The 22,588-nt window shown below is 41.7% G+C and overlaps 1 protein-coding gene across 1 annotated transcript in view; it reads right to left on the bottom strand.

Annotated features, from left to right (window-relative positions):
- Window positions 1–22,588, bottom strand: part of vwa8 (von Willebrand factor A domain containing 8) — a 375,899-nt gene that overhangs the window by 326,034 nt on the left and 27,277 nt on the right. Inside the window, exon 4 of the mRNA XM_078232307.1 lies at window positions 16,236–16,346. Within this exon, the coding sequence (XP_078088433.1) occupies window positions 16,236–16,346 (111 nt within the window). The remainder of the gene's footprint in view (window positions 1–16,235; window positions 16,347–22,588) is intronic.

The raw sequence follows: 22,588 nt of genomic DNA, 5'->3' as shown, positions 1-22,588 counted from the left end.
CCACTCACATTGTCTGTACCTTTAAGACTTGATTACCTGTAAAGACTCACATTCCAACCATGATTTTGTAAATTGAGTTTGTGTCTTTATATGCCCTGTTTGTGAACAGAACTCCCACTTACCTGATGAAGGAGCAGCGCTCCGAAAGCTAGTGGCTTGTGCTACCAAATAAACCTGTTGGACTTTAACCTGGTGTTATGAACTTCTTACTGTGTTATAATCTATGCCATGACTGATGATCGATGCCACAGCTGTGAAAGGCAAGTGTCCCATCTGCCTTCTTGCTTACCTTATTAACCTGTCCTGCTGCCTTCAGGGATCTGTGAATAAGTACCCAAAAATCCCTCTGAGCTTCCTGGTGTCCCGCCATTCAATGAGCACTCCCTTGTCTTGTTACACAATGAAGAACAATCTGATCAGGATAGCTTCAATCTGTTCTACTTCTTACACCTTGTGCTTTTTGAATTACCCGAAGTTTGGAGAACCTGCAGTTCCCCATTGCCTTCGCCACAGCAATGCCTTGTCAACCAATTAGCACCCTTTCCTCTTGTAGTATAAATTGCTGTGATTGTTTGAAATTTGTCATTCTTGTGTTTGTTCTGATGAGTGTAAGATGACTGTAATATTCATTATTCTGTACATAATGGCAGATAAATGCTCTGTCGCCCAAAGACAACACCAACAGAATGCAATCATTCTCATCTTTTAACATTTGAGCTAATTTTTTTTGAAACTCATCTTAAGTTTACATTTCCACATGGAAAAAGTGTGTATCGGATATCTAAATATGTGAACGTAAATTTTGTACAATATACACAATTCTTGCCCACAAACCTTGACATTATGAATTATAGTCAATCTCATTAGAGACTTGAATACATAATCTAGGTTGACGCTTGATTGCCATTGTACATTTACCAAAAAATACAAGTAAACTTATAACATGGAACTTAAAAAGATATTTCAAGTATCCACAGCTCCATACATTGTTAAATATCTTACACATAACATACAGTTCCTGTCCACAAACTTTATTTTGAGCCACACTTCTTAATATCACCAACGTCCAACTTTGAGTAAGAGAAAGGCAAAGGAAAGCTGAAGAAAGTGATGAGATAACTTGAACACAAAGTGCTCAGGGAATGGGAAACAAGCTGTCATGGGATGGGAATTGGAAGTTGAGCACCAGATTGCTATGATGATGGTTGGTTTGAGAGAATGGTAGAATGCGCTATCAGTATACATTCCAGATCACAACGATAGTCAGATAGTGACTTTTGGATAGTCAGAAGCTTTTTCCCAGGGTGGAAGAGACAATTACTAGGGGGCAAAGGTTTAAGGTGCGAGGGGCAAGGTTTAAAGGAGATGTACGAGGCAGATTTTTTACACAGAGAGTAGTGGGTGCCTGGAACTCGTTGCTAGAGGAGGTAGTGGAAGTGGATTCGATAGTGACTTTTAAGGGGCGTCTTGATAAGTACATGAAAGGATGGGAATAGAGGGATATGGTCCCCGGAAGGGTAGGGGGTTTTAGTTAAGTCGGGCAGCATGGTCGGTGCAGGCTTGAAGGGCCAAAGGGCCTGTTCCTGTGCTGTAATTTTCTTTGTTTTTTGTATAACCGGGGTAGGATATCCTTGGTACAGAATAGACGATTTGGTGAAATATCTTTTAAGATTATCCAGGATCAAGGTTGTGGATGGTGAGCATCTTGTTGAAGGACAACAGAGATGGGCTGACAGTTTGAGACTGAACTATTACAGGGAGGAAACTCCTAAAAAAAAATTAGGATCAGGTTTCATTCAGCGATCTGACTTGTCCAGTATTATCAGCTGGGATGTAACAATGTCGAACACATGCTTGTTATTGCCCAAGTTTTCTGCTGTCTTTCAAGGTACTGGTTTTGACTTCTTTAATCGTTTTTGGAAAGAATTCAAATCAATGCATTTTTTGAATACAGTCATTGTATTGACAAAACCATGACTTATTTTCAACCAATTTCACAGATTGACTGATTCGGCTCCTTGTAAAATTAATGATGCGCCGATCGCAATTTAAATCTGAAATGCAAAACTTGACGAAGAAACTAGCATCATTAAAATGTGAAATGTTTTATTTAGAAGAAACAAAATATTCAAAGTAACTGCGCAAGCGACCTTATTTTTAGATGTGGTTGATGTTATGTATAATAGGATGCATTCAGAATAATGCATCTGGAGGAAGAGAAAAGTTCACTTAAAAAGCGGACGTGTTGTAGTTTGCAGGCACAGCGGATACAAGACCAAATGACACCCAGTGCTGAGAATGAAATTTACTAAGACTAGTTTGTTTCTGGGGAAACTAACCCTCCACATTCTTGAACACTGCAGTTCCTGAAAAGGTTTCTGTGAAATTGCAAATGACCAAAAGCAGAGTGGTGAATTAATTATTAATCATGGATCGAGTAGAGATCTGTTCTCTTCCAAACGCAAACAGAGGCTGGTAACCTTCCACAGACTTTTCTGCAATATTCATGCCTCAAGCCTTGCCCTGGACTTCTCAAGTGATGGCGGATTCAAGATGGAGTTCTAATCAACGTTCCCTTCTGGGTTTTACTACTGCATGTAGACAGTGCAATATGTAGCCTTCGTAAATTTGTACCTCATACACAAAATTTCAATGGAACATTGGTACCTTCCTGGCTGTTATGTGGCTGCACACAGCTCAGCAAAAATATTAGCTCCCACAAAAGTAGTTGGCTATGTATTGTGGTCAAATGTGAGCAGTGTTCCTTGAATTATCAGACAGATTTTTGTTATGATTGCTTCAACTTCCCTGCGCGAAAGTGAATTTTCATCACTCAATGGAATGAAATTCAAGTATCGGCAACACCTCTGCATAGAAAACAACTTACAACTCAAACCATCATCTATGACTTAAACGCTAGGTGCATATGGGGTGAGCACGGTGGCTCAGTGGTTAGCACTGCTGCCTCACAGCACCAGGGAGCTGGGTTTGATTCTCTGCTTGGGTCAATGTCTGTGTGGAGTTTGCAGATTCTCCCCATGTCTGCGTGGGTTTCCTCCGGGTGCTCCGGTTTCCTCCAACAGTCCAAAGATGTGCAGGTTAGGTTGATTGGCCATGCTAAATTGCCTCTTAGTGTCAGGGGGATTAGCTAGGGTAAATGCATGGGGTTATGGGGATAGGGCCTGGGTAGGATTGTGGTTGGTGCAGACTCGATGGGCCGAATGGCCTCCTTCTGCACTATAGGATTCTATGAAATAACGTCATCTATCACATTTATAATCAATTATTGTTGGAATTGTATTATAATTATTAATGGTGTTAAAATATCAGACTGTAAGTTGGTAAGGATATGCAGATAACTGGTAGCCCTGGAAGTGATTTACACTGACAGTAGTGATAGTAGTTGTAATTTATCTGGACTTTCAAAAGACCTTCAATAAGGTGCCACCTAAAATACTAATAAGTTAAGAGAATATGGAATCAGATTGCCAGCTGGTTCAAGGCAGAAAGCAGAGAGTGGGAGTAAATTCAGAGTGGCAGAAGGTGGTAGGTGGTGTTCCATAAGGTTCAGTCCTGGAATCACTAATGTTCACAATTTACAATTTGGGCTTTGACATCAGAAACACAATGGGATCTTCTGAGCAGTGGCAATGCGCTTATAAATTCTGGAACTCGGTTAGAGAGGGGTAGAGGAAAGACAGATCTTTTTATAGCACTACTTGCTGCAAGGTAAGTTTAAAGGTCCAGGCTTTTAAAGGGGAGTGAATAATATGTAAGAGCATGGGTAGCTGAGTAGGTGGGTAAATAGGTGGGTTGGTAAGTTGGTGGGTGGGTAGCTGGGTTAGTCGGCTGGTGAGTAAGTGGGCTAGGCGGGTAAATATGTGGATAGGTAGATAGGTGAATAAGCTGGGTTAGATGGGTAAGTGGTAGGTGAGTGGGTAAGTGCATAAGGTGGGTAAGTGGGTTAGTGGGTAAGTTGGCTGGTGATCAGCAGATGTTTGAGGTGCAAGGTGGGTAAGTGGATAGTTGAGCTGGGACATAGTTGAATTGGGAGGGTTAGTCAGATCTGGTTGCTGAGTGTGTTGGTCAGGTCTGGTCAGGAGTAGTCCAATAGTTAGGGCTACTGGTCCAATGATTAGTGGTAGTTTGATGGTTGGAGGGTAATCAGGTTTGGTCACAGTTAGTCAGGTCGGGATAGTAGTCAGATGGTCCGGGGGTGTTTGTCAGGTCAGGGGTGTGGTAGGAGAGAGGGTAGCCAGGTCAGTGGGCTGGGAAGGAGGGTACAACCAAGTCTAGTCAGGCAGGTACTCGGGGCACCGGGTGGTTAAGTCTCGTCAGGAAGGGTAATCAGATTGGGTCATGCTGATAGTCAGGTGGTCGGGAGGGAATCAGATAGTCAGAAAGGGTGGCCAGTTGTGTAGAAGTCATAGAAGTCATAGAAACCCTACAGTGCAGAAGGAGGCCATTCGGCCCATCGAGTCTGCACCGACCACAATCCCACCCAGGCCCTACCCCCACACATATTTTACCCGCTAATCCCTCTAACCTACACATCCCAGGACTCTAAGGGGCAATTTTTTAACCTGGCCAATCAACCTAACCCGCACATTTTTGGACTGTGGGAGGAAACCGGAGCACCCGGAGGAAACCCACGCAGACACGAGGAGAATGTGCAAACTCCACACAGACAGTGACCCGAGCCGGGAATCGAACCCGGGACCCTGGAGCTGTGAAGCAGCAGTGCTAACCACTGTGCTACCGTGCCGCTGTATTAACATACAGTGAAAAGTATTGTTTCTTGCGTGCTATACAGACAAAACATACCGTTCATAAAGAAGGAAATGAGAGAGTGCAGAATCTAGCGTTATAGTCATAGCCAGGGTGTAGAGAAAGATCAACCTAATGCAAGGTAAGTCCATTCAAAAGTCTGACAGCAGCAGGGAAGAAGCTGTTCTTGAGTCGGTCGGCACGTGACCTCAGACTTTTGTATCTTTTTCCCGAAGGAAGAAGGTGGAAGAGAGAATTTATCTAAATTAAACTCCACCTGCCATTCGTTAGCCCACTGGCCCAAATTGATCAAGATCCCATTGCAATCATAGATAACCTTCCTCACTGTCCACCATGCCACCAATCCCGGTGTCATCCTCAAACCCACCAACCATGCCTCCTAAATTCCCATCCAAATCATGAATATAAATGACAAGTAACAAATAACAGTGGACCCAGCACAGATCCCTGAGGCACACCTCCGGTCACAGGTCTCCAGTTTGAAAAACAACATCTACAACCACCCTCTGTCCTCAGTCATCAAGCCAATTGTGTATCCAATTGGCTACCTCACTCTGGATCCAGTAAGATTTAACCTCATGCAACAACCCCTTGTTGGTGACAAAGTCCAGGAGGCAAGGGAGAGGAGTTAAAGTAGACAATTAGCATTGGAGTAGAGAAGTCAATGAATATATTTGCTGTCTAGGATGATCCTTCGATCGTAGACGAGACCTGCTGTAAACCTTATGTACTCTAAAGTTAAACTAAATTTTATTTATTAGTTACGCAAGAGTTAGATTAGGTTTGAATCTGTCTAACATTTCCAGAATAAATACTGTGGAACAATCAGAAGTCTCTGACTCTTAACTCAAGAGTCAGAGACATTTGTGGAGAACCTCAGGGAGCAGGGGAATTACCAGAAGTTTAAACTTCCTGGGCAATTCCCATCTGGATCCACACATTCCGATGCTCATCTTCAGTCATGCATCCAATCTCTGATGATCTGAAGTACATTTTTGCTGTTACTTGAAAGGTCCAAGGTAGAATGGAGGAACAAAAAACATCTTGAAGTACAATTGAACCAATCAATCCAAAAATTGTACCACAAGTTAGCAAGGCCAGTAAAAAACAAACTAAGCTCTAAACTTTATTTCTAGAGGGAAAGAACTGAAAAGTACAGACATTATGTTAAACTTGTTTCAAAACTTGGTTAGGCCACACTTCTAGAGTACTGCATGGAAATCTGGTTGCCATGTGAGAAAAAGGATATGGAGGCACTGGAGAGGGTGGGGAGAAGATTTATAATGATATTGCCAGAAACGTGTGGATTTACAGATCATTAATAGATGAACAGGCTAGGTCTCTTTTCTCTTGGAGGGGGTGACCTAAAAGTAGCTTTCTAAATGATGAAAGATTTTGATAGGGTGGATAGAGAGAGAGTGCTTCCTATTGTGGGGAACAACTTAGCCAGAGGCCATCAAGAAAGACACAGTGATCCAAAAGTAATTCAGAAGAAAGTTTGTTAAACAAAGAATGAGAATGTGGACTTTGCTGCCAAAGAGAATGATTGAAGAAAATGGTTTTGAAGAATTCAAAAGGAAGCTGGAGAAGCACATCAGGATGAAGGAAATAGAGGGTTACAATGATAGATTTAGAAGATGAAAGTAGGCTCAAGTGGAACATAAAGACTGAAATGGATTGTTTGGGCTGAAAAGTCATAGAATCCCTACAGTGCAGAAAGAGGCCATTCAGTCCATCAAGCCTGCACCAACAACAACAACAATCCCACCCAGGCCCTATCCCCATAATCCCACTTATTTAGTTTGCTAATCCCCCTGATCAAGGGGCAATTTAGCACGGCCAATCAACCTAACCCACACATGACAGTCAGCATGACTTTGTCAGTGGAAAATCATGTCTCACAAATTTGACTGAGTTTTTTGAAGGGGTAACCAAGAAGGTAGATGAGGGCAGTGCAGTTGATGTTGTCTACATGGACTTTAGCAAGGCCTTTGACAAGGTACCGCATGGTAGGTTGTTGCATAAAGTTAAATCTCACAGCATCCAGGGTGAGGTATCTAAATGGATACAAAATTGGCTTCGAGGGTGGTTGTAGAGAGTTGTTTTTCAAACTGGAGGCCTGTGACCAGCATTGTGCCTCAGGGATCAGTGCTGGGCCCACTGTTATTTGTCATTTATATTAATGATTTGGATGAGAATATAGGGGGCATGGTTAGTAAGTTTGCAGATGACACCAAGATTGGTAGCATGGTGGACAGTGAGGAAGGTTATCTCCAATTGCAGCGGGATCTTGATCAATTGGGCCAGTGGGCTGACGAATGGCAGATGGAGTTTAATTTAGACAAATGCGAGGTAATGCATTTTGGTAGATTGAACCAGGGCAGGACTTACACAGTTAATGGTAGGGCGTTGGGGAGAGTTACAGAACAAAGAGATCTAGGGGTACATGTTCATAGCTCCTTGAAAGTGGAGTCATAGGTGGACAGAGTGGTGAAGAAGGCATTCGGCATGCTTGGTTTCATCGGTCAGAACATTGAATACAGGAGTTGGGACATCTTGTTGATGTTGTACAAGACATTGGTAAGGCCACACTTGGAATACTGTGTGCAATTCTGGTCACCCTATTATAGAAAGGATATTATTGAACTAGAAAGAGTGCAGAAAAGATTTACTAGGATGCTACCGGGACGTGATGGTTTGAGTTATAAGGAGAGGCTGAATAGACTGGGACTTTTTTCTCTGGAGCGGAGGAGGCTGAGGGGTGACCTTATAGAGGTCTATCAAATAATGAGGGACATAGATCAGCTAAATAGTCAATATCTTTTCCCAAAGGTAGGGGAGTCTAAAACTAGAGGACATAGGTTTAAGGTGAGAGGGGAGAGATACAAAAGTGTCCAGAGGGGCAATTTTTTCACAGAGGGTGGTGAGTGTCTGGAACAAGCTGCCAGAGGTAGTAGTACAGGGAGGTACAATTTTATCTTTTAAAAAGCATTTAGATATTTACATGGGTACGATGGGTATAGAGGGATATGGGCCAAATGCGGGCAATTGGGATTAGTTTAGGGGTTTTAAAAAAAAAGGGCAGCATGGACAAGTTGGGCCGAAAGGCCTGTTTCCATGCTGTAAACCTCTATGACTCTATTTGTATTGTGGGAGGAAACCAGAGCACCCGGAGGAAACCCACGTAGTCACAGGGAGAACATGCAAACTCCACACAGTCACCCAAGTCCAGAATTGAACCCAGGTCACTGGCGCTGTGAGGCAGCAGTGCTAATCACTGTGCCATCGTGCTGCCCATTGCCTGTTTCTGTGCCGTGTAACCTATGTAATCCCAGGTAATAAGTTTGGAAACCACTGAGCACATAAGTCTCAAGGCAGCATGTTTAAAATGCCACATCACTGACAACAGATATTATAGAACAACATTAAGGGAAAATCTGTTTGCTAACTTTAAATTAAACAGCTGCCAAAAGTTTGAAAAATGAATTTTCTAAAATGGAAATTAAAATCCAGTTCACACCAGAGTATAGGTGAATAATCAGAATTTTTTACTGCAGAACAAGACCAGTTGAAACTGATTATTTTTTGTGCAAAAACACAAAAACGCTACCTTCGAAGGCTGCAGATGTGCAGTGTGCAGAAGATGTGTCAACTATGTAACTAGAATTACCCAGAAAAATACAAAAACACTGCAAATTATTTCCACACAAATGATCTCATATTTATATGGAGACTGTAACTGCTTGTCCACTTGAAGACAGAAATATAATTGCAGCATTTTTACAGAAAAGGTTGCCCTTCACATCAAGAGCAATAGTAATTATTATCTCTGAGTCAGATTGAGGATCAGGTTCACACTCTCCTGTGACAGCTTGAGGAAACTGAGCAATTTGCAATTTACCTAATGACACAATCACATTCTGTTCCGTTGGTTTCAGTCTCCTCAATTTATAACAAGCTCATGGTCATTAAAAAACATTTACAAAAACACCAATTTGTGGCACATTACTCAAATCAAAATCGTCTGCAGTAGTTTTACATAAATCTGAGTATCTGTGTATGAGTAACCACATTTACTTATTCATTTATATCTTCTACAATTCTCCTTTGCATTATGAATGCATCCAGCATTCAGCAACCAAACTGGATCTGTGTGCAGTTCAAACAAATGGTGATAATGTTGAAGGCAAGAAATTTAGCTTGCACGGTACAATTGGAATCAATGAATTTTGGACTGGTGCCAGAGAACTAGGTTCCCACCTCTGTCTTTCCTAAAGGAATTAACTGCTCATGGAGTTTGGTTCCACAGGAGTTGAAAGCCCTCCAATGGTTGGGCGAAAAGACCCCGAGTGTCAGGGGCTCCATGACTGCAGAAGGTCAATGCAGGTGAGTCCAAACTGGTCCTCACCAGACAGTTGCACACTCATTTACAGCAATAATCAGGAGAACTCTTGCATTCTTCTCTTCCTTAACTCCAACTGTCGAGGTCAACTCTCGTGCCTTTCAGTCAAAATTAGCATGAACCAGGGATTTTCCTCCTCTGTTCCATTTCTGAAGCCCATCTCCACCCTTCCATCACATAAACCACCACCAGTCAGGATAGGAACATAGGATTCAAAATAGGCATCTGATAAGAGGCCACATTACTACAAAAGATAAGAGCTCTTAATTTCTTTTGTTCATTCATGGGAGATGGGTGTCACTGGCTGACCAGCGTTAATTTCCCATTCCTAGTTGCCTTTGAGAAGGTAGTGGTGAGCTGACTTCTTGAAACACTGCGGTCCACGTGCTGTGGGTTGATCCACAATGATGTTAGAGATGGAAGTCCAGGATTTTGACCCAGCGACTGCAATATCTTTCCAAATCAGGATGGTGAGTGGCTTGGAGGGGAACTTGCATGTGGTGATGTTCCCATGTATCTGCTGCTCTTGTTCTTCTAGATGGAAGTGGTCATGGGTTTGAAAGGTGCTGTCCGAGGATTTTTTGTGAAATGCTGCAGTGCATCTTGCAGATAATACACACTGCTGCTACTGAGCATCAATGGTGGAGGGAGTGAATGCAGTGCGAATCAAGCAGGTTGCTTTGTCCTGGATGGTGTCAAGCTTCTTGAGTTGTACCCATCAAGGCAAATGGGGAGTATTCCATGGTGGGGGGTAACATAACTTAACTTGATTTAAATATACAAGATCCTAAGGAGTCTTGACAGGGTTGATGCAGAGTTGCTGTTTCCGTGTGCTGCAGAGTCAAGGACTGTTTAAAATAAGGCGTCACCCATTTAGGTCAGAGGTGAGGAGCATTTTTTTCTTTCACAGGGTTGTACATTTTTGGAACTCTCTTCCTCAAAAGGCAGTGGAAACAGATTATTTGAATATCTTTATGGCAGAGCTAGACAGATTCTAGATAAGGGGGGGGTGGTGAAAGGTTATCAAGGGTAGGCAGAAATGTGGAGTTAAGGTTAAAATCAGATCGGCCATAATTTTATTGAATGGCAGAGCAGGCTCGAAGGGCTGTGTGGCCTACTCCTGCTCCTAATTCCGATGTTCATATGTATGTTTACATTAGCATGGATAGAGAACTGATTAGTTCAGTCAGTCGTGATAAATGGGTCATTTTTCAGGTTTACAAACTGTAACCAGAGCGCAACAGGGATCAGCCTCTACAATTTACAATCTATATTAATCAATGACTTGGATGAAAGGACCAGGTATATGATAACGAAATTTCCTGATGATTCAAAGCTATTTGTGAAGAGGACACCAAAAGCCTGCAAAGTGATACATACAGGCTGAGAAAGCGGGTAGAAATTTGGCAGATGGGAGTATAATATTGGAGAATGTGAGCTTGTCCACTTTGGCAATAAGAATAGGAAAGTAGAATATTGCTTAAATGAGAGAGATGCAAGAACTAGCAGTACAGAGGGATCTGGGTGTCCTGGTATATGAATCACAAAGAACGTGCAAGCACATACAGTAAGTATTTAAAGCAAATGGAATGCTGGCCTTTATTGCAAGGCAGTCTGTTTCAAGTGAAGAGAGGAGTACAACAAGGCTGAGCAGTGTTGCCAAAATTATTCAATCTGTACGCAGAACAAATAGAATTAGATGTACTTGCAGGGATAAAAATTGAAGGTAAGAACATAAGTACACTGATGGCACAGTGCTACTTGCAGAATTAGAAGCAAAATATTGTAGGTTAAGTGAACCTAGAAGTTTATAATATGTATTGAGTATGAACATCAAAAGGACCAAAATGATACTAGTTAGAAGGAACGCATTAGAAGAAATTACAGTGAAGATTGAAGGAGAAGGCGTCACACTGGAACAAGTTGAAAAGTTTGATTATTTACAATAAATGATAGCAAAAATGGACAGATGTAATGCCAAAGTTAGAAGGATAACACTATCCAGAAGTAGCTTTTTGAAGATGAAGGATATGTTAACAAGAAAACTTGACCTTGTAACAAGGAATAAACTAATAAGATTTCACATTCTATCTACTTTCCTGTATGTCTCAGAAACGTGGATGATAAATAAATACGTGTGAAAGAAAATAAAGATCTTTGAAATGTGGAGGAAGTCAGGCTACAGCAGATGGGTGAGAATGGTGCAAGATAGACGAGCATGACGCACCGTGACTGCAGATCTCCTGGTAATATTTGCAATAACAAAAACAGAAAGTGCTAGAAAATCTCAGCAGGTCTGACAGCATCTGTGGAGAGAGAATAGAGTCAATGTTTTGAGTCTGGATGACCCTTCATCAGAACTGACGAAGGATCATCCAGATTCAAAATGATTGCTCTGACAAAGGGTCATTCAGACGCAAAACATTGGCTCTCCACAAATGCTGTCAGACCTGCTGAGATTTTTCAGCATTTTTCTGTTTTTGTTTCAGATTCCAGCATCCACAGTATTTTGTATTTGCAAGGATTGGCAACCACCAGTTAGTATAAAACAAACTATAACAGTTTATTTACAAACAAATAAATATACAGAGTACTTTCACAATGTTAACACTTCCAGCTCTACGATCTACTCTGGCTGCAAAAGCTCATGCTCTTTACCGAGATCCCTGTGCTCGTTCTCCATTAGACAATCAGGTCACATGACCCTCCCGCTGTACTACCCTTAAAAGGGCCAGCTACTGCAAGTAGCTACAAGCAGCACTGCAACAGGAATGTAAAAGTAGGGAAGTCTTGCTCCAACTATAAAGGGCCTCAGGGAGACTGCATCTGGAGTATGGTGTACAGTTTTAAGAATATACTTGCATTGGCAGCAATTCAGTAAAGATTCACTTGTCTAATCCCAGGGATGAAGGGGTTGTCTTATAAGGAAAGCTTGAGCAGCTTAGGCCCATAATCAATGGAGTTTAGACAAATGAGGTGATTTTAATGAAAAATAAAAGATTCTGAGGAAATATGATAGGGTTGATGCTAAAAGGGTGTTTCACCTTGTGAGGAAATCTAGAAGTCGGGAGCACAGTTTAAAATGAAGGGGTGTCCCATTTAAGACAGTGATGAAAAAGAATTTTCTCTTTCAGAGGGTCACCAGACTTTGGAATTCTTTCGCAGAGAGCAGTGAATGCTGGGTCATTGAATATATTCAAGATCAAGTTAAACAGATTTTTGATAGACAGTAAGTCAAGGGTTTTGGAAGGGCTTCAGGGAAAAGGCAGTGGGACGATGGAACTAGCCGAGTTGCTCTTTCAGAGAGCCAGCACAGACAAAACAAAAGGCCTCCTTCTCTGCTATGATACTATGAAATACAGATAAAAAAGAGGTATTTAAAAGGTCGATAGCCCTCAAAGGTACTTGTTGATGACAAGTAGGTAATTGAGTGAAGTAAGGATGAGAATTGTAGAGGCTCTGGCCACAATTCTCCAATCCTCCTTCAATATAGGGTTGCTGCCAGTGGATTGGGGGACTGCAAATGTTACAGCCCTGTTTCAGATGGGGAGAGGTAAACCTGGCAACTGCAGGCATCAGTGATGAGGAAACTTTCAGAATAAAATTCATTTGTAATGAGAAACGTATAGGTTAATAAATGAAAATCAGCATGGACTTGTTCAAGAAAAATTGCACTTAACCAACTTGACTGAGTTCTTTGATGAAGCGACAGGAAGCATTGATAAGGGTAGAGTTGTTGATCATGTAGTTTTTATTCATTCACAGGATATGAGCTTTGATGAGCCAGAATTTATTGCCCATCCCAAATTGCCCCTGAACCACTGCAATCCCTGTGGTGTAGGTACACACATTACTTGGACAGTTGAATCTTCTGAAATAGCACTGTTGGCCTTGTCTCTAGAGATACAATGTTAAATTATAGCTGGTCACCGCATTATAGGAAGGATGTGGAAGCATTGGAAAGGGTGCAGAGGAGATTTACTAGGATGTTGCCTGGTATGGTGGGAAGGTCTTATGAGGAAAGGCTGAGGGACTTGAGGTTGTTTTCGTTAGAGAGAAGAAGAGGTGACTTAATAGAGGCATACAAGATGATCAGAGGATTAGATAGGGTGGATAGTGAGAGCCTTTTTCCTCGGATGGTGATAGCTAGCACGAGGGGACATAGCTTTAAATTGAGGGGTGAGAGATATAGGACAGATGTCAGAGATAGATTCTTTACTCAGAGAGTAGTCAGGGCGTGGAATGCCCTGCCTGCAGCAGTAGTGGACTCGCCAACATTAAGGGCATTCAAATGGTCATTGGATAAACATATGGATGATATAGGTTAGATGGGCTTTAGATTGGTTTCACTGGTCGGCGCAACATCGAGGGCCAAAGGGCCTGTACTGCGCTGTAATGTTCTATGTTCTAAATGGGTCAACTTTTCATTTACACCCAAATGTCTATTACTAAGTTTAGACAGACCCAGGTGAAATGCTGTTGGCACTCAATTTTCCAAGTGAGGTTATTCACAAATTTCTGGGTGCAGATGAGTGAGCAGTTACAATCCACCACATTGTTTACCCACCAATGTCCCACTTTGATTCTGTCCTTTCTGACTTTTACTGGCATTTCCGAACAAAACCAATGGGATCTTCCTTTAAATATGCAGATCAAGGTCTGATGATGTCACATGACCCAAATGCAATTCTAACTCTGGAGTGAATAGGAAAGCAATCGCTTCTTTCCCACAAGATGAAAGCCTGCCAGAAGAGGCCACACAATGTAAGCATTTTAAGGAGTTTGGGTCCCCTTTCCCCAAACTCCAACCACTACCCCCCCAACTCCCTTCTACAAAACGGTCCCAAGAACACCAGTCCCCATAGAAACTGAGACTCCCAAACCAATGGTTCAAGTAGTGGAGGCCTCATTCTGCCACAGGTGTATCAATCTCACTGTTTTCTGCAGGAAGTTAATATCAAGTTCTTTATGTATAGAAATCAAAAGAGAAAACGCTGGAAAATCTCAGCAGGTCTGGCAGCATCAATAGGGAGAGAAAAGAGCTGATGTTTCGAGTCCAGATGACACTTTGTCAAAGCTAAAAGGCATAGAAAGTGGGAGATATTTATAGTGCAGGGTGAGGAAATGAAAGATGAGTCGTAGCCATAGAAACCAGGGAAAAGGCTGCTAATAGCCGTCCACAGAGAGAACAAAGGGTGTGAATGGCCAAACGACAGAGAAGCTGTAAGCTGTGACAGATGGAGATGTTGGAGGAGAAATGGGAAAGAGGTAGAATGTAGAAAAGGGTAAGCGGGGCGGAGAAAAGGTAAGGGAAGGGGGATGAAGTAGGGGGAAGGAAGGAAGGAGTTGGGGGGGGGGGGGGGTGTGGTGAGAAGAAAAAGTGAAGAACGACCGTAAAGAAATAAAAGGTAGAGAACAGTAAAAAAAAAATAGAATGAAAACAAAGGGGGCCGAGGTGGGGTAGAGCAAGTCATCTGAAGTTTGTTGAATTCGATGTTGAGACCAGAAGGCTGTAAAGTGCCTAGCCGGAAGATGAGACGCTGTTCCTCCAGTTTGCATTGAGTAAACTGGAGGAACTGTCAACTTTACACTGGAGAGAGAATCTGTCTCTCCTTACAGATGCTGTCAGACCTGCTGAGATTTTCCAGCGTTTTCTCTTTTGGTTTCAGATTCCAGCATCCGCAGTAATTTGCTTTTATCTTTATGTGTAGATTTGGACGGGTCAAGGGAGCAGATTTGTAGTAAAACAACTGCAAGAAGTTACATCTGAGTTCAAGGGAAGTGTCACAATAGGGCAAATACATTTCTGAAAATCTTTGGGGACTATGAAGCAGGAAAAGACAAGCCAAACTTCAGGAATGAATGTGGAAGCTGAATTCACATCTAATCTTTTATTTGATGGCTGCTGAACATGGGGCTGCACAAAGTGATTGAGAAGGGTGAACCTCTGCATCAGTACCATTCCACGCAGCTAAAATCTAATAGGCTTGTATTGCAGAATGTCTGCAAGGAGATGGAGCCAAAGCATTTGGGACAGTGAATGTGCTGATCTCGCACTTTATCAGTAGGTGCCATTGCACGAAAGACATCGTGTTGCATTCGGCTCTCAGCTAACCAGGTCCAGCAAGAATTATGGGTTTGTTTGCAAGTACAGGCAAACTGGCTCCATTGACCTCTGAACTCTCTGGAATGCCTCATTACACATGGTGGCAATGAATTTGTGAAATGCTGTAATTAAGGTGTTGCAGAGGAAACATAAACTATTAAAGTCAGTCAAGTATTTACATCAGGTAATGGTATCGCTGAGTCTGTCAACCCAGCTGTTTCTGGAACATGAGCCTTAACCTGCATTAATGGCACATGAAAGCAAGATCTATTCAGCTCTGCCTGCAGATGTGGACACCAGAGTGCCTTGTGTATCGTCTGATCTGCCTGACGTCTCCTCTTTCTAGAATGCCAAACGGGGGATTCCCATGAGGCGCCATTGGCGAAACATAAATTGCAACAATTGATACAAAGACTCATGAGAATTATTAAATTAATTAACTATTAACGGGAAAAGAATAAAAACAAAAGAGAAAACAGTTCTGAGATTGTTTTTCTCTATTGCTGTACGGGTTTCCAATTTCTCAGTACACTTCTGTCACGTTGCAACACAAGACCGACTGCTTCACGCAGATCAAAATGACATTTGGTTGCCCAAATAATGTAACGATCATAATCCCAAAACTAGTACTGAAATGAATTGCCAATGCTGGAACTGAGCATGTCCTTTGTAACTGGTCTTATCCAATGGAAAGTATGTCATGACACAAGATAGGTAGAGTTCCACCTTACGAATCCTTCCTCTGATCGTTCACCTCCTATGTCTCAACTATGATATGCCAATTTGTTCTGACTTTTTCTGGCTCAGTGCTGCTTTAGTTCTTCTATCTTTGGGCTTCATCCCAAAAGCATTTTGTTTCATTTACCTATATTTCAAAGTGAAAACTTAAGTCATGCCAATGAATGAAGTGGTGAATCTATCAGGCACAATATAACTTACCTGATCAATGTAAAAGGCTGTTCCTGCTCGGATCTCTCTACGCTGTTTAAGGTCTGTCTCAGTGGTATCCCTGGACAATGCCATGTACTCCACCTCTCGCTTAGTCAGTTCCTGTGGGAATTAAATTAGTCAGCACATGTTTAATAACATAACAAACCTACAATTACATAGAAGTACAACATAGAAACAGGCCATTTGGCCCAACCAATCCATGTCATTTCTGCTCCGCTCAAAGTTCCTCTCATCCTTTCTCATCCAACTCGATCAGCACTACCCTCTATTTAATCCTCCCTCATATTCTTCTCCATTTTTCCCTTCAATGCAGCTAGACTATTTGCCTGAACTACACCTTGTGTAACAAATACCACATCGTCACCACTCCCTACACAAAGAAGCTTCCTCTGAGCTCCTATTGGATTTCTTGGTGACTATTTATAAATTTATCACTTCTAGTTTTGCTCTTGCCCACAAGACTCTCTCTGTGTCTACTCTATCACAGCTTTTCACATTTTCAAAAATCTTGCGCAAGGCACTTCACAAGAGTGTCAGTAGGGAAAAAGTACTGAGTAAACTATTGGGATTAAAAGCAGACAAGAACCCAAGGCCTGATGACCTACATCTTAGGGTCTTGAAGGAAGTGGCAGCAGAGATAGTGGTTATAATATTGCAAACTTCTCTGGCTTCTGGAAAGGTTCCAGTGGATTGGAAAATGGCTAATGTAACGCCTCTGTCCAAAAAAGGAGAAAGGCAGAAAGTGGGAAACTATAGACCAGTTAGTTTAACGTCTGCCCTTTGGAATTGTTGGAATCCATTATTGAGGAAGTAGTAATGGGACATTTAAAAGTCAAAACGCAATCTAGCAGAGCCAGCATGGTTTTATGAAGGGTAAATCATATTTGACTAATTTGCTAGAGTTCTTTGGAGATGTAATAAGCAAAGTGGATAATGGGGGTCCGGTATATGCCGTGTATCTGGACTTCCAGAAGGCATTTGATAAGGTGCTGCACAAAAGATTAATAGTCAAGGTAAGGTCCCACAGAATTGGGGGTAATATGTTAGCTTGGATAGAGGATTGGCTACACAATAGAAAACAGAGAGTGGTATGAATGGGTCTTTTGCTGGTTGGCAAGCTATAACTCATTGTGTGCCACATGGTTCGGTCCTCGATCCCCCAACTATTTACATTCAATATTAACAACTTGGATGCAAGGATAGAATATACTACAGCCAAATTTGCACATGACACTAAAATTGCTGGGAAAGCAAGTGGCAATGAGGAAATAAGAAATTTACAAATGAATATGGACAGGTTAGGTGAGTGGGCCAAAATTTGGCAGATGAAATTTAACATGGATAAGTGTGAGGTTATCCATTTTGGTCAGAGGAATATAAAGGCAAATTATCTAAATGGAGAGAAACTTCAAAATGCTTTGATGGATCTGGGTGCCCTTGTGCATAAATCACAGATAGTTTGCAGGTGCACAGGTAAAAAGGAAAGCAAATGGAATTTTATCATTCATTGTTAATAGAATAGGGTATAAAAGAAGGGAAGGCATTGGTGAGACAACATCCGGAGTACTGGGTACAGTTTTGGTCCTTGGTCTTGAGGAAGGAGGTAAATGCATTATATGCAGTTCAGAAAAGGTTCACTAGATTGATTGCAGGGATGAAGAATTTGTCTTATGAAGAGAGATTGAGCAGTTTAGGCCTATACGCGCTGCAGTTTAGAATAATGCGAGGAGATCTAATTGAAATATATAAGAGGCTAAAGCGGATTGACAGAGTAAACATGGAGTGGATATTTCCCCTTGTTGGATATCCTGGAACAAGAGGCCATAGCTTTAGGCTTAGGGGTGGCAGATTTAAAACAGAAATGAGGAATTACTTCACTTAAAGGGTGATGATTCTGTGGAATCCTCTACCCCAGAATGCAGTGGACGCCCGAACACTAAACAAATTTGAGGAGATAGATAGGGTTTAATGAGTAGCGGGATGAAGGGTTATGTGGAGGGAGCAGGAAGATGGAGATAAGGCTGAGATCAGATCAGCCATGATTGTATTGAATGATGAGCAGGTTCGAGGGACTGGTTTGCCTACTCCTACATCCGAGTTCTTGTTATGCTTATCAAGCAAAATCTGACCCTGAGACTTGTAAGGAGATAGTAGAACAAATAACCAAGGGTTAGGTTTTAAGGAGCATCTTGAAGGAGAAAAGAGAGGTAGAGAGGCGGTGACATAGAGAGAGGGAAGAAATATTAACTTGGGATCAAAGCCAGTATACAGCAATTTTGAGCCAGAATAATAAAATGCAGGAGACGTAGATTGGCTCACAAGGTGAAAGACACAGGGAGATAAAACAGCGGAAGCTAATTAACACTCATCTTTATTCAGTGATCATCTGTGCTAAATCCTGACAAACATTTTGTAACAGGTTTCCTAGTTCCAGTTCTACAAATCATGTCAAAATTATTAAAATTATGCAGAGAAAACCATTTTTAAAATAATCACCATCATTAAGGAAAACTTCAAGTTACGAAATACACAAAAATCTGTAGCTCATAAGCATTCCGACATTACAGGTTTACAGAATAACTAAATCCTTTTTTTAAAAATTTAGCAATTCTACAGATTGATCCATGCTGGTTCCAGCTGGAAGAATATTGTGCAATAATATTTTAACAATTGATTTCCCGATCAAAACCACCATTTTCATGACAGTCCTGAAGTTCGAGTCTGGGGAAAAAATACCTCAACAATGACAGCAACCAGGAAATAGACTTGTGAGAATAGATTTGGACAGAGTACGTTTGAAGGAGCAGATTCAATGAACAAAGTAGTTTTGTCAGCCCATGTGCTATTAGAACTGTTCCCATAAATCAAATAATGTGCTATTTTATTTTGGTGCTCCATAGAAAGAGCAATCAAACAGCAAGATGTTGTTGTTACACAACTGTCCCTTAGACATCTGATATATCTGACACTACTGATAAAACAAAGAGAAGATGGTGATAAATTCCAGGTCTTTCATAAGACTAAGGTATAATTTTGATTAATCTCTGTTCAAAAATTTTCATGGACATCATCGTGAGCAGGTGTACTACAATCGCATTGAACAAGAGGCAAATACATTCAAACAGTAAGGAAGGCTGAACTAAAACAAAAATGCTGGAAATATTTGGCAAGTCTGACAGCATCTTTGGAGAGACAGAGTTAATATTTCAGGGCTATGACCTTCTACATTCGGCTGATCTTAATGATGTTAAGCCAATTCATCAGTTACCCTCAAACTCCTACACTGTGAAGTTTGGACTTGAATAAAATGTGCCTCCCACATCCTATCTGGTACTAGGTACTGTTCACTGCATCCTTCTTCTCTGCCTGACACGGGCTATGCACTTCCCCAGTTAGGCAAAAATTTTAAGTTGCTCATCTTCATCGTCAAATCCTTGCACAGATTCAGCCCATTCTACCTCTGCAACATTCTTCAACTGCAGTTTCCTCCCTGTCCTCCTCTGATCTCCTATACATCCCCATTTTCTCTGCTCCATCATTGGTTGCAAAGTCTTCGACAGTCTCAGTTAAGGCTGCTCTGTGGAACTTATTCACTTCTGTCATTATTCCTATCTATCCATTTAAAACATTCGTCAAAGGTCACCTATTGGATTGAGTCTTCAGTCACTTTTCCTAACTCCCTCACAAGGGGTGGGAGATTATTCCTTTCTTCTGCCATGAGCAGTTATTTTGCATTAAAGGCAATGTATTAATGCAAATTGTTAAAATGGTGGTCAGAGACTGTTGGTATCTGCAGCAATTGAGTCCTTAACTTCAGTAGAGCGGTGGAAGTCAAAAGCCCAAGTTCCAGTGGCAAAACAGATCACTCCAGGTCCAAGTGAAGACAATGATCTTCCCTTATGGAGTTTGCTTGTCTACTTCAGCTTGAAGTACAATTTAACTTGTGCGCCAACTTCATTGAAGTCTGATTCAATATCGCTGTACAGAAACTGGGAATGGGACAAGGATGAGCAGGAGGACATCAACATGTCTGAATGACTTCACTCAAGCTCGACTCAAAAAGCATCTTGATAAATCCTTGCCTGTGGAAATCAGACAGACATTTTTCAGGGAATTTTTCCTGTAATTGTCCTAGATTTGTCTTTGTTTTTAATCCCTTTCAGGAGGTAATCATTCCCAGCCAGAATGCTCAATCCATCATGGTGTGGGGTAGCCTTGGTGGACACAGTGTCTTTCTGGCTTGTTGATTTCAGATGTTTGGAATGGCATCTTGAGTTATCATTTGACAGTGAATACAACAGAAGAGAATTTTGAGGACTGCACGGAAGTTAAAGAGAGCACATTAAATAGTGAAGGCAATGTCTTCAGGTTAGGCAAGAGCAGGGCAGAGAGCAAGCGAAGTCTAGATTAAACTGCATTTATTTCGATGCAAGAGGCCTGACAGGCAAGGCAGATGAACTCAGGGCATGGATGGGTACATGGGACTGGGATACTATAGCTATTACTGAAACATGGCTACAGCAGGGACAGGACTGGCAGCTCAATATTCCAGGGTACAGATGCTATAGGAAGGATAGAACAGAAAGTAAGAGAGGAGAGGGAATTGCGTTTTTGATTAGGGCAGTACCGAGAGGGGATATTTCTGACGGTTTGCCCACTGAGTCTAAATGGGTAGAACTGAGAAATAATTAGAGGGAGATCAATTTGATAGGATTATACTATCGGCCCTCAAATAGTCAGCAGGAAATTGAGGAGCAAATACGCAAGGAGATTACAGGTAGCTCCAAGAAAAATAGGGTTGCAATACATGGGGACTTTAACTTTGATGTGGAGATGCCGGCGTTGGACTGGGGTAAACACAGTAAGAAGTTTAACAACACCAGGTTAAAGTCCAACAGGTTTATTTGGTAGCAAAAGCCACACAAGCTTTCGAAGCTCTAAGCCCCTTCTTCAGGTGAGTGGGAATTCTGTTCACAAACAGAGCTTATAAAGACACAAACTCAATTTACATGAATAATGGTTGGAATGCGAATACTTACAACTAATCAAGTCTTTAAGAAACAAAACAATGGGAGTGGAGAGAGCATCAAGACAGGCTAAAAAGATGTGTATTGTCTCCAGACAAGACAGCCAGTGAAACTCTGCAGGTCCACGCAACTGTGGGAGTTACAAATAGTGTGACATGAACCCAATATCCCGGTTGAGGCCGTCCTCGTGTGTGCGGAACTTGGCTATCAGTCAATTGGCTATGATAGCCAAGTTCCGCACGCACGAGGACGGCCTCAACCGGGATATTGGGTTCATGTCACACTATTTGTAACTCCCACAGTTGCGTGGACCTGCAGAGTTTCACTGGCTGTCTTGTCTGGAGACAATACACATCTTTTTAGCCTGTCTTGATGCTCTCTCCACTCCCATTGTTTTGTTTCTTAAAGACTTGATTAGTTGTAAGTATTCGCATTCCAACCATTATTCATGTAAATTGAGTTTGTGTCTTTATAAGCTCTGTTTGTGAACAGAATTCCCACTCACCTGAAGAAGGGGCTTAGAGCTTCGAAAGCTTGTGTGGCTTTTGCTACCAAATAAACCTGTTGGACTTTAACCTGGTGTTGTTAAACTTCTTACTGACTTTAACTTTCCCAACATTGACTGGAACATCCATAGTATTAAGGCTTGGATGGAGAGAAATTTGTTCAGTGTATTCAGGAGGAATTTCTCATTCAGTATGTGGATGGCCGACTAGAGAAGAGGCAAAATTTGATCTCCTCTCAGGAAATAAGGAAGGGCAGGTGATAGAAATGTTAGTGAGGGATCACTTTTGGATCAGTGACCATAATTCCATTTGTTTTAAAATAGCTATGGAGAATGTTAGGTCTGGCCCAAAGTTAAAATTCTAAATTGGGGCAAGGCCAATTTTAATATTAGACAGGAACTTTCAAAGGTTGATTAGAAGAGCCTGTTGGCAGGCAAAGGGACGGCTGGTAAGTGGGAGGCTTTCAAAAGTGTGTTAACCAGGGTTCAGGTTAAGCACACTATTTTTAGAGTGAAGGGCATTTCCTTCCCTAAAGGGCATCAGTGAGCCAGATGGGTTTTTCCGATGATTGACAATGTCTTCACAGTCATCAGTAGATTCTTAATTTCAGGTACTTTTTATTGAATTCAAATTCCACCAGCTGTCATGGCAGGATTCCAACCCAGGTCCCCAGAACATTTGCTGAGTTTCTGGATTAATAGTCTAACAATTACACTACTAGGCCATTGCCTCCCTCTTTGTCAAATGCATGAATTGGAATTTTTACTGTTCATATTTACTCCTCACCAGCTCTGCGAGATATAGGATG

Source organism: Mustelus asterias, chromosome 17, assembly GCF_964213995.1.
Source record: "Mustelus asterias chromosome 17, sMusAst1.hap1.1, whole genome shotgun sequence".
NCBI lineage: Eukaryota > Metazoa > Chordata > Chondrichthyes > Carcharhiniformes > Triakidae > Mustelus > Mustelus asterias.
This window is presented reverse-complemented; position numbering and strand designations above follow the sequence as displayed.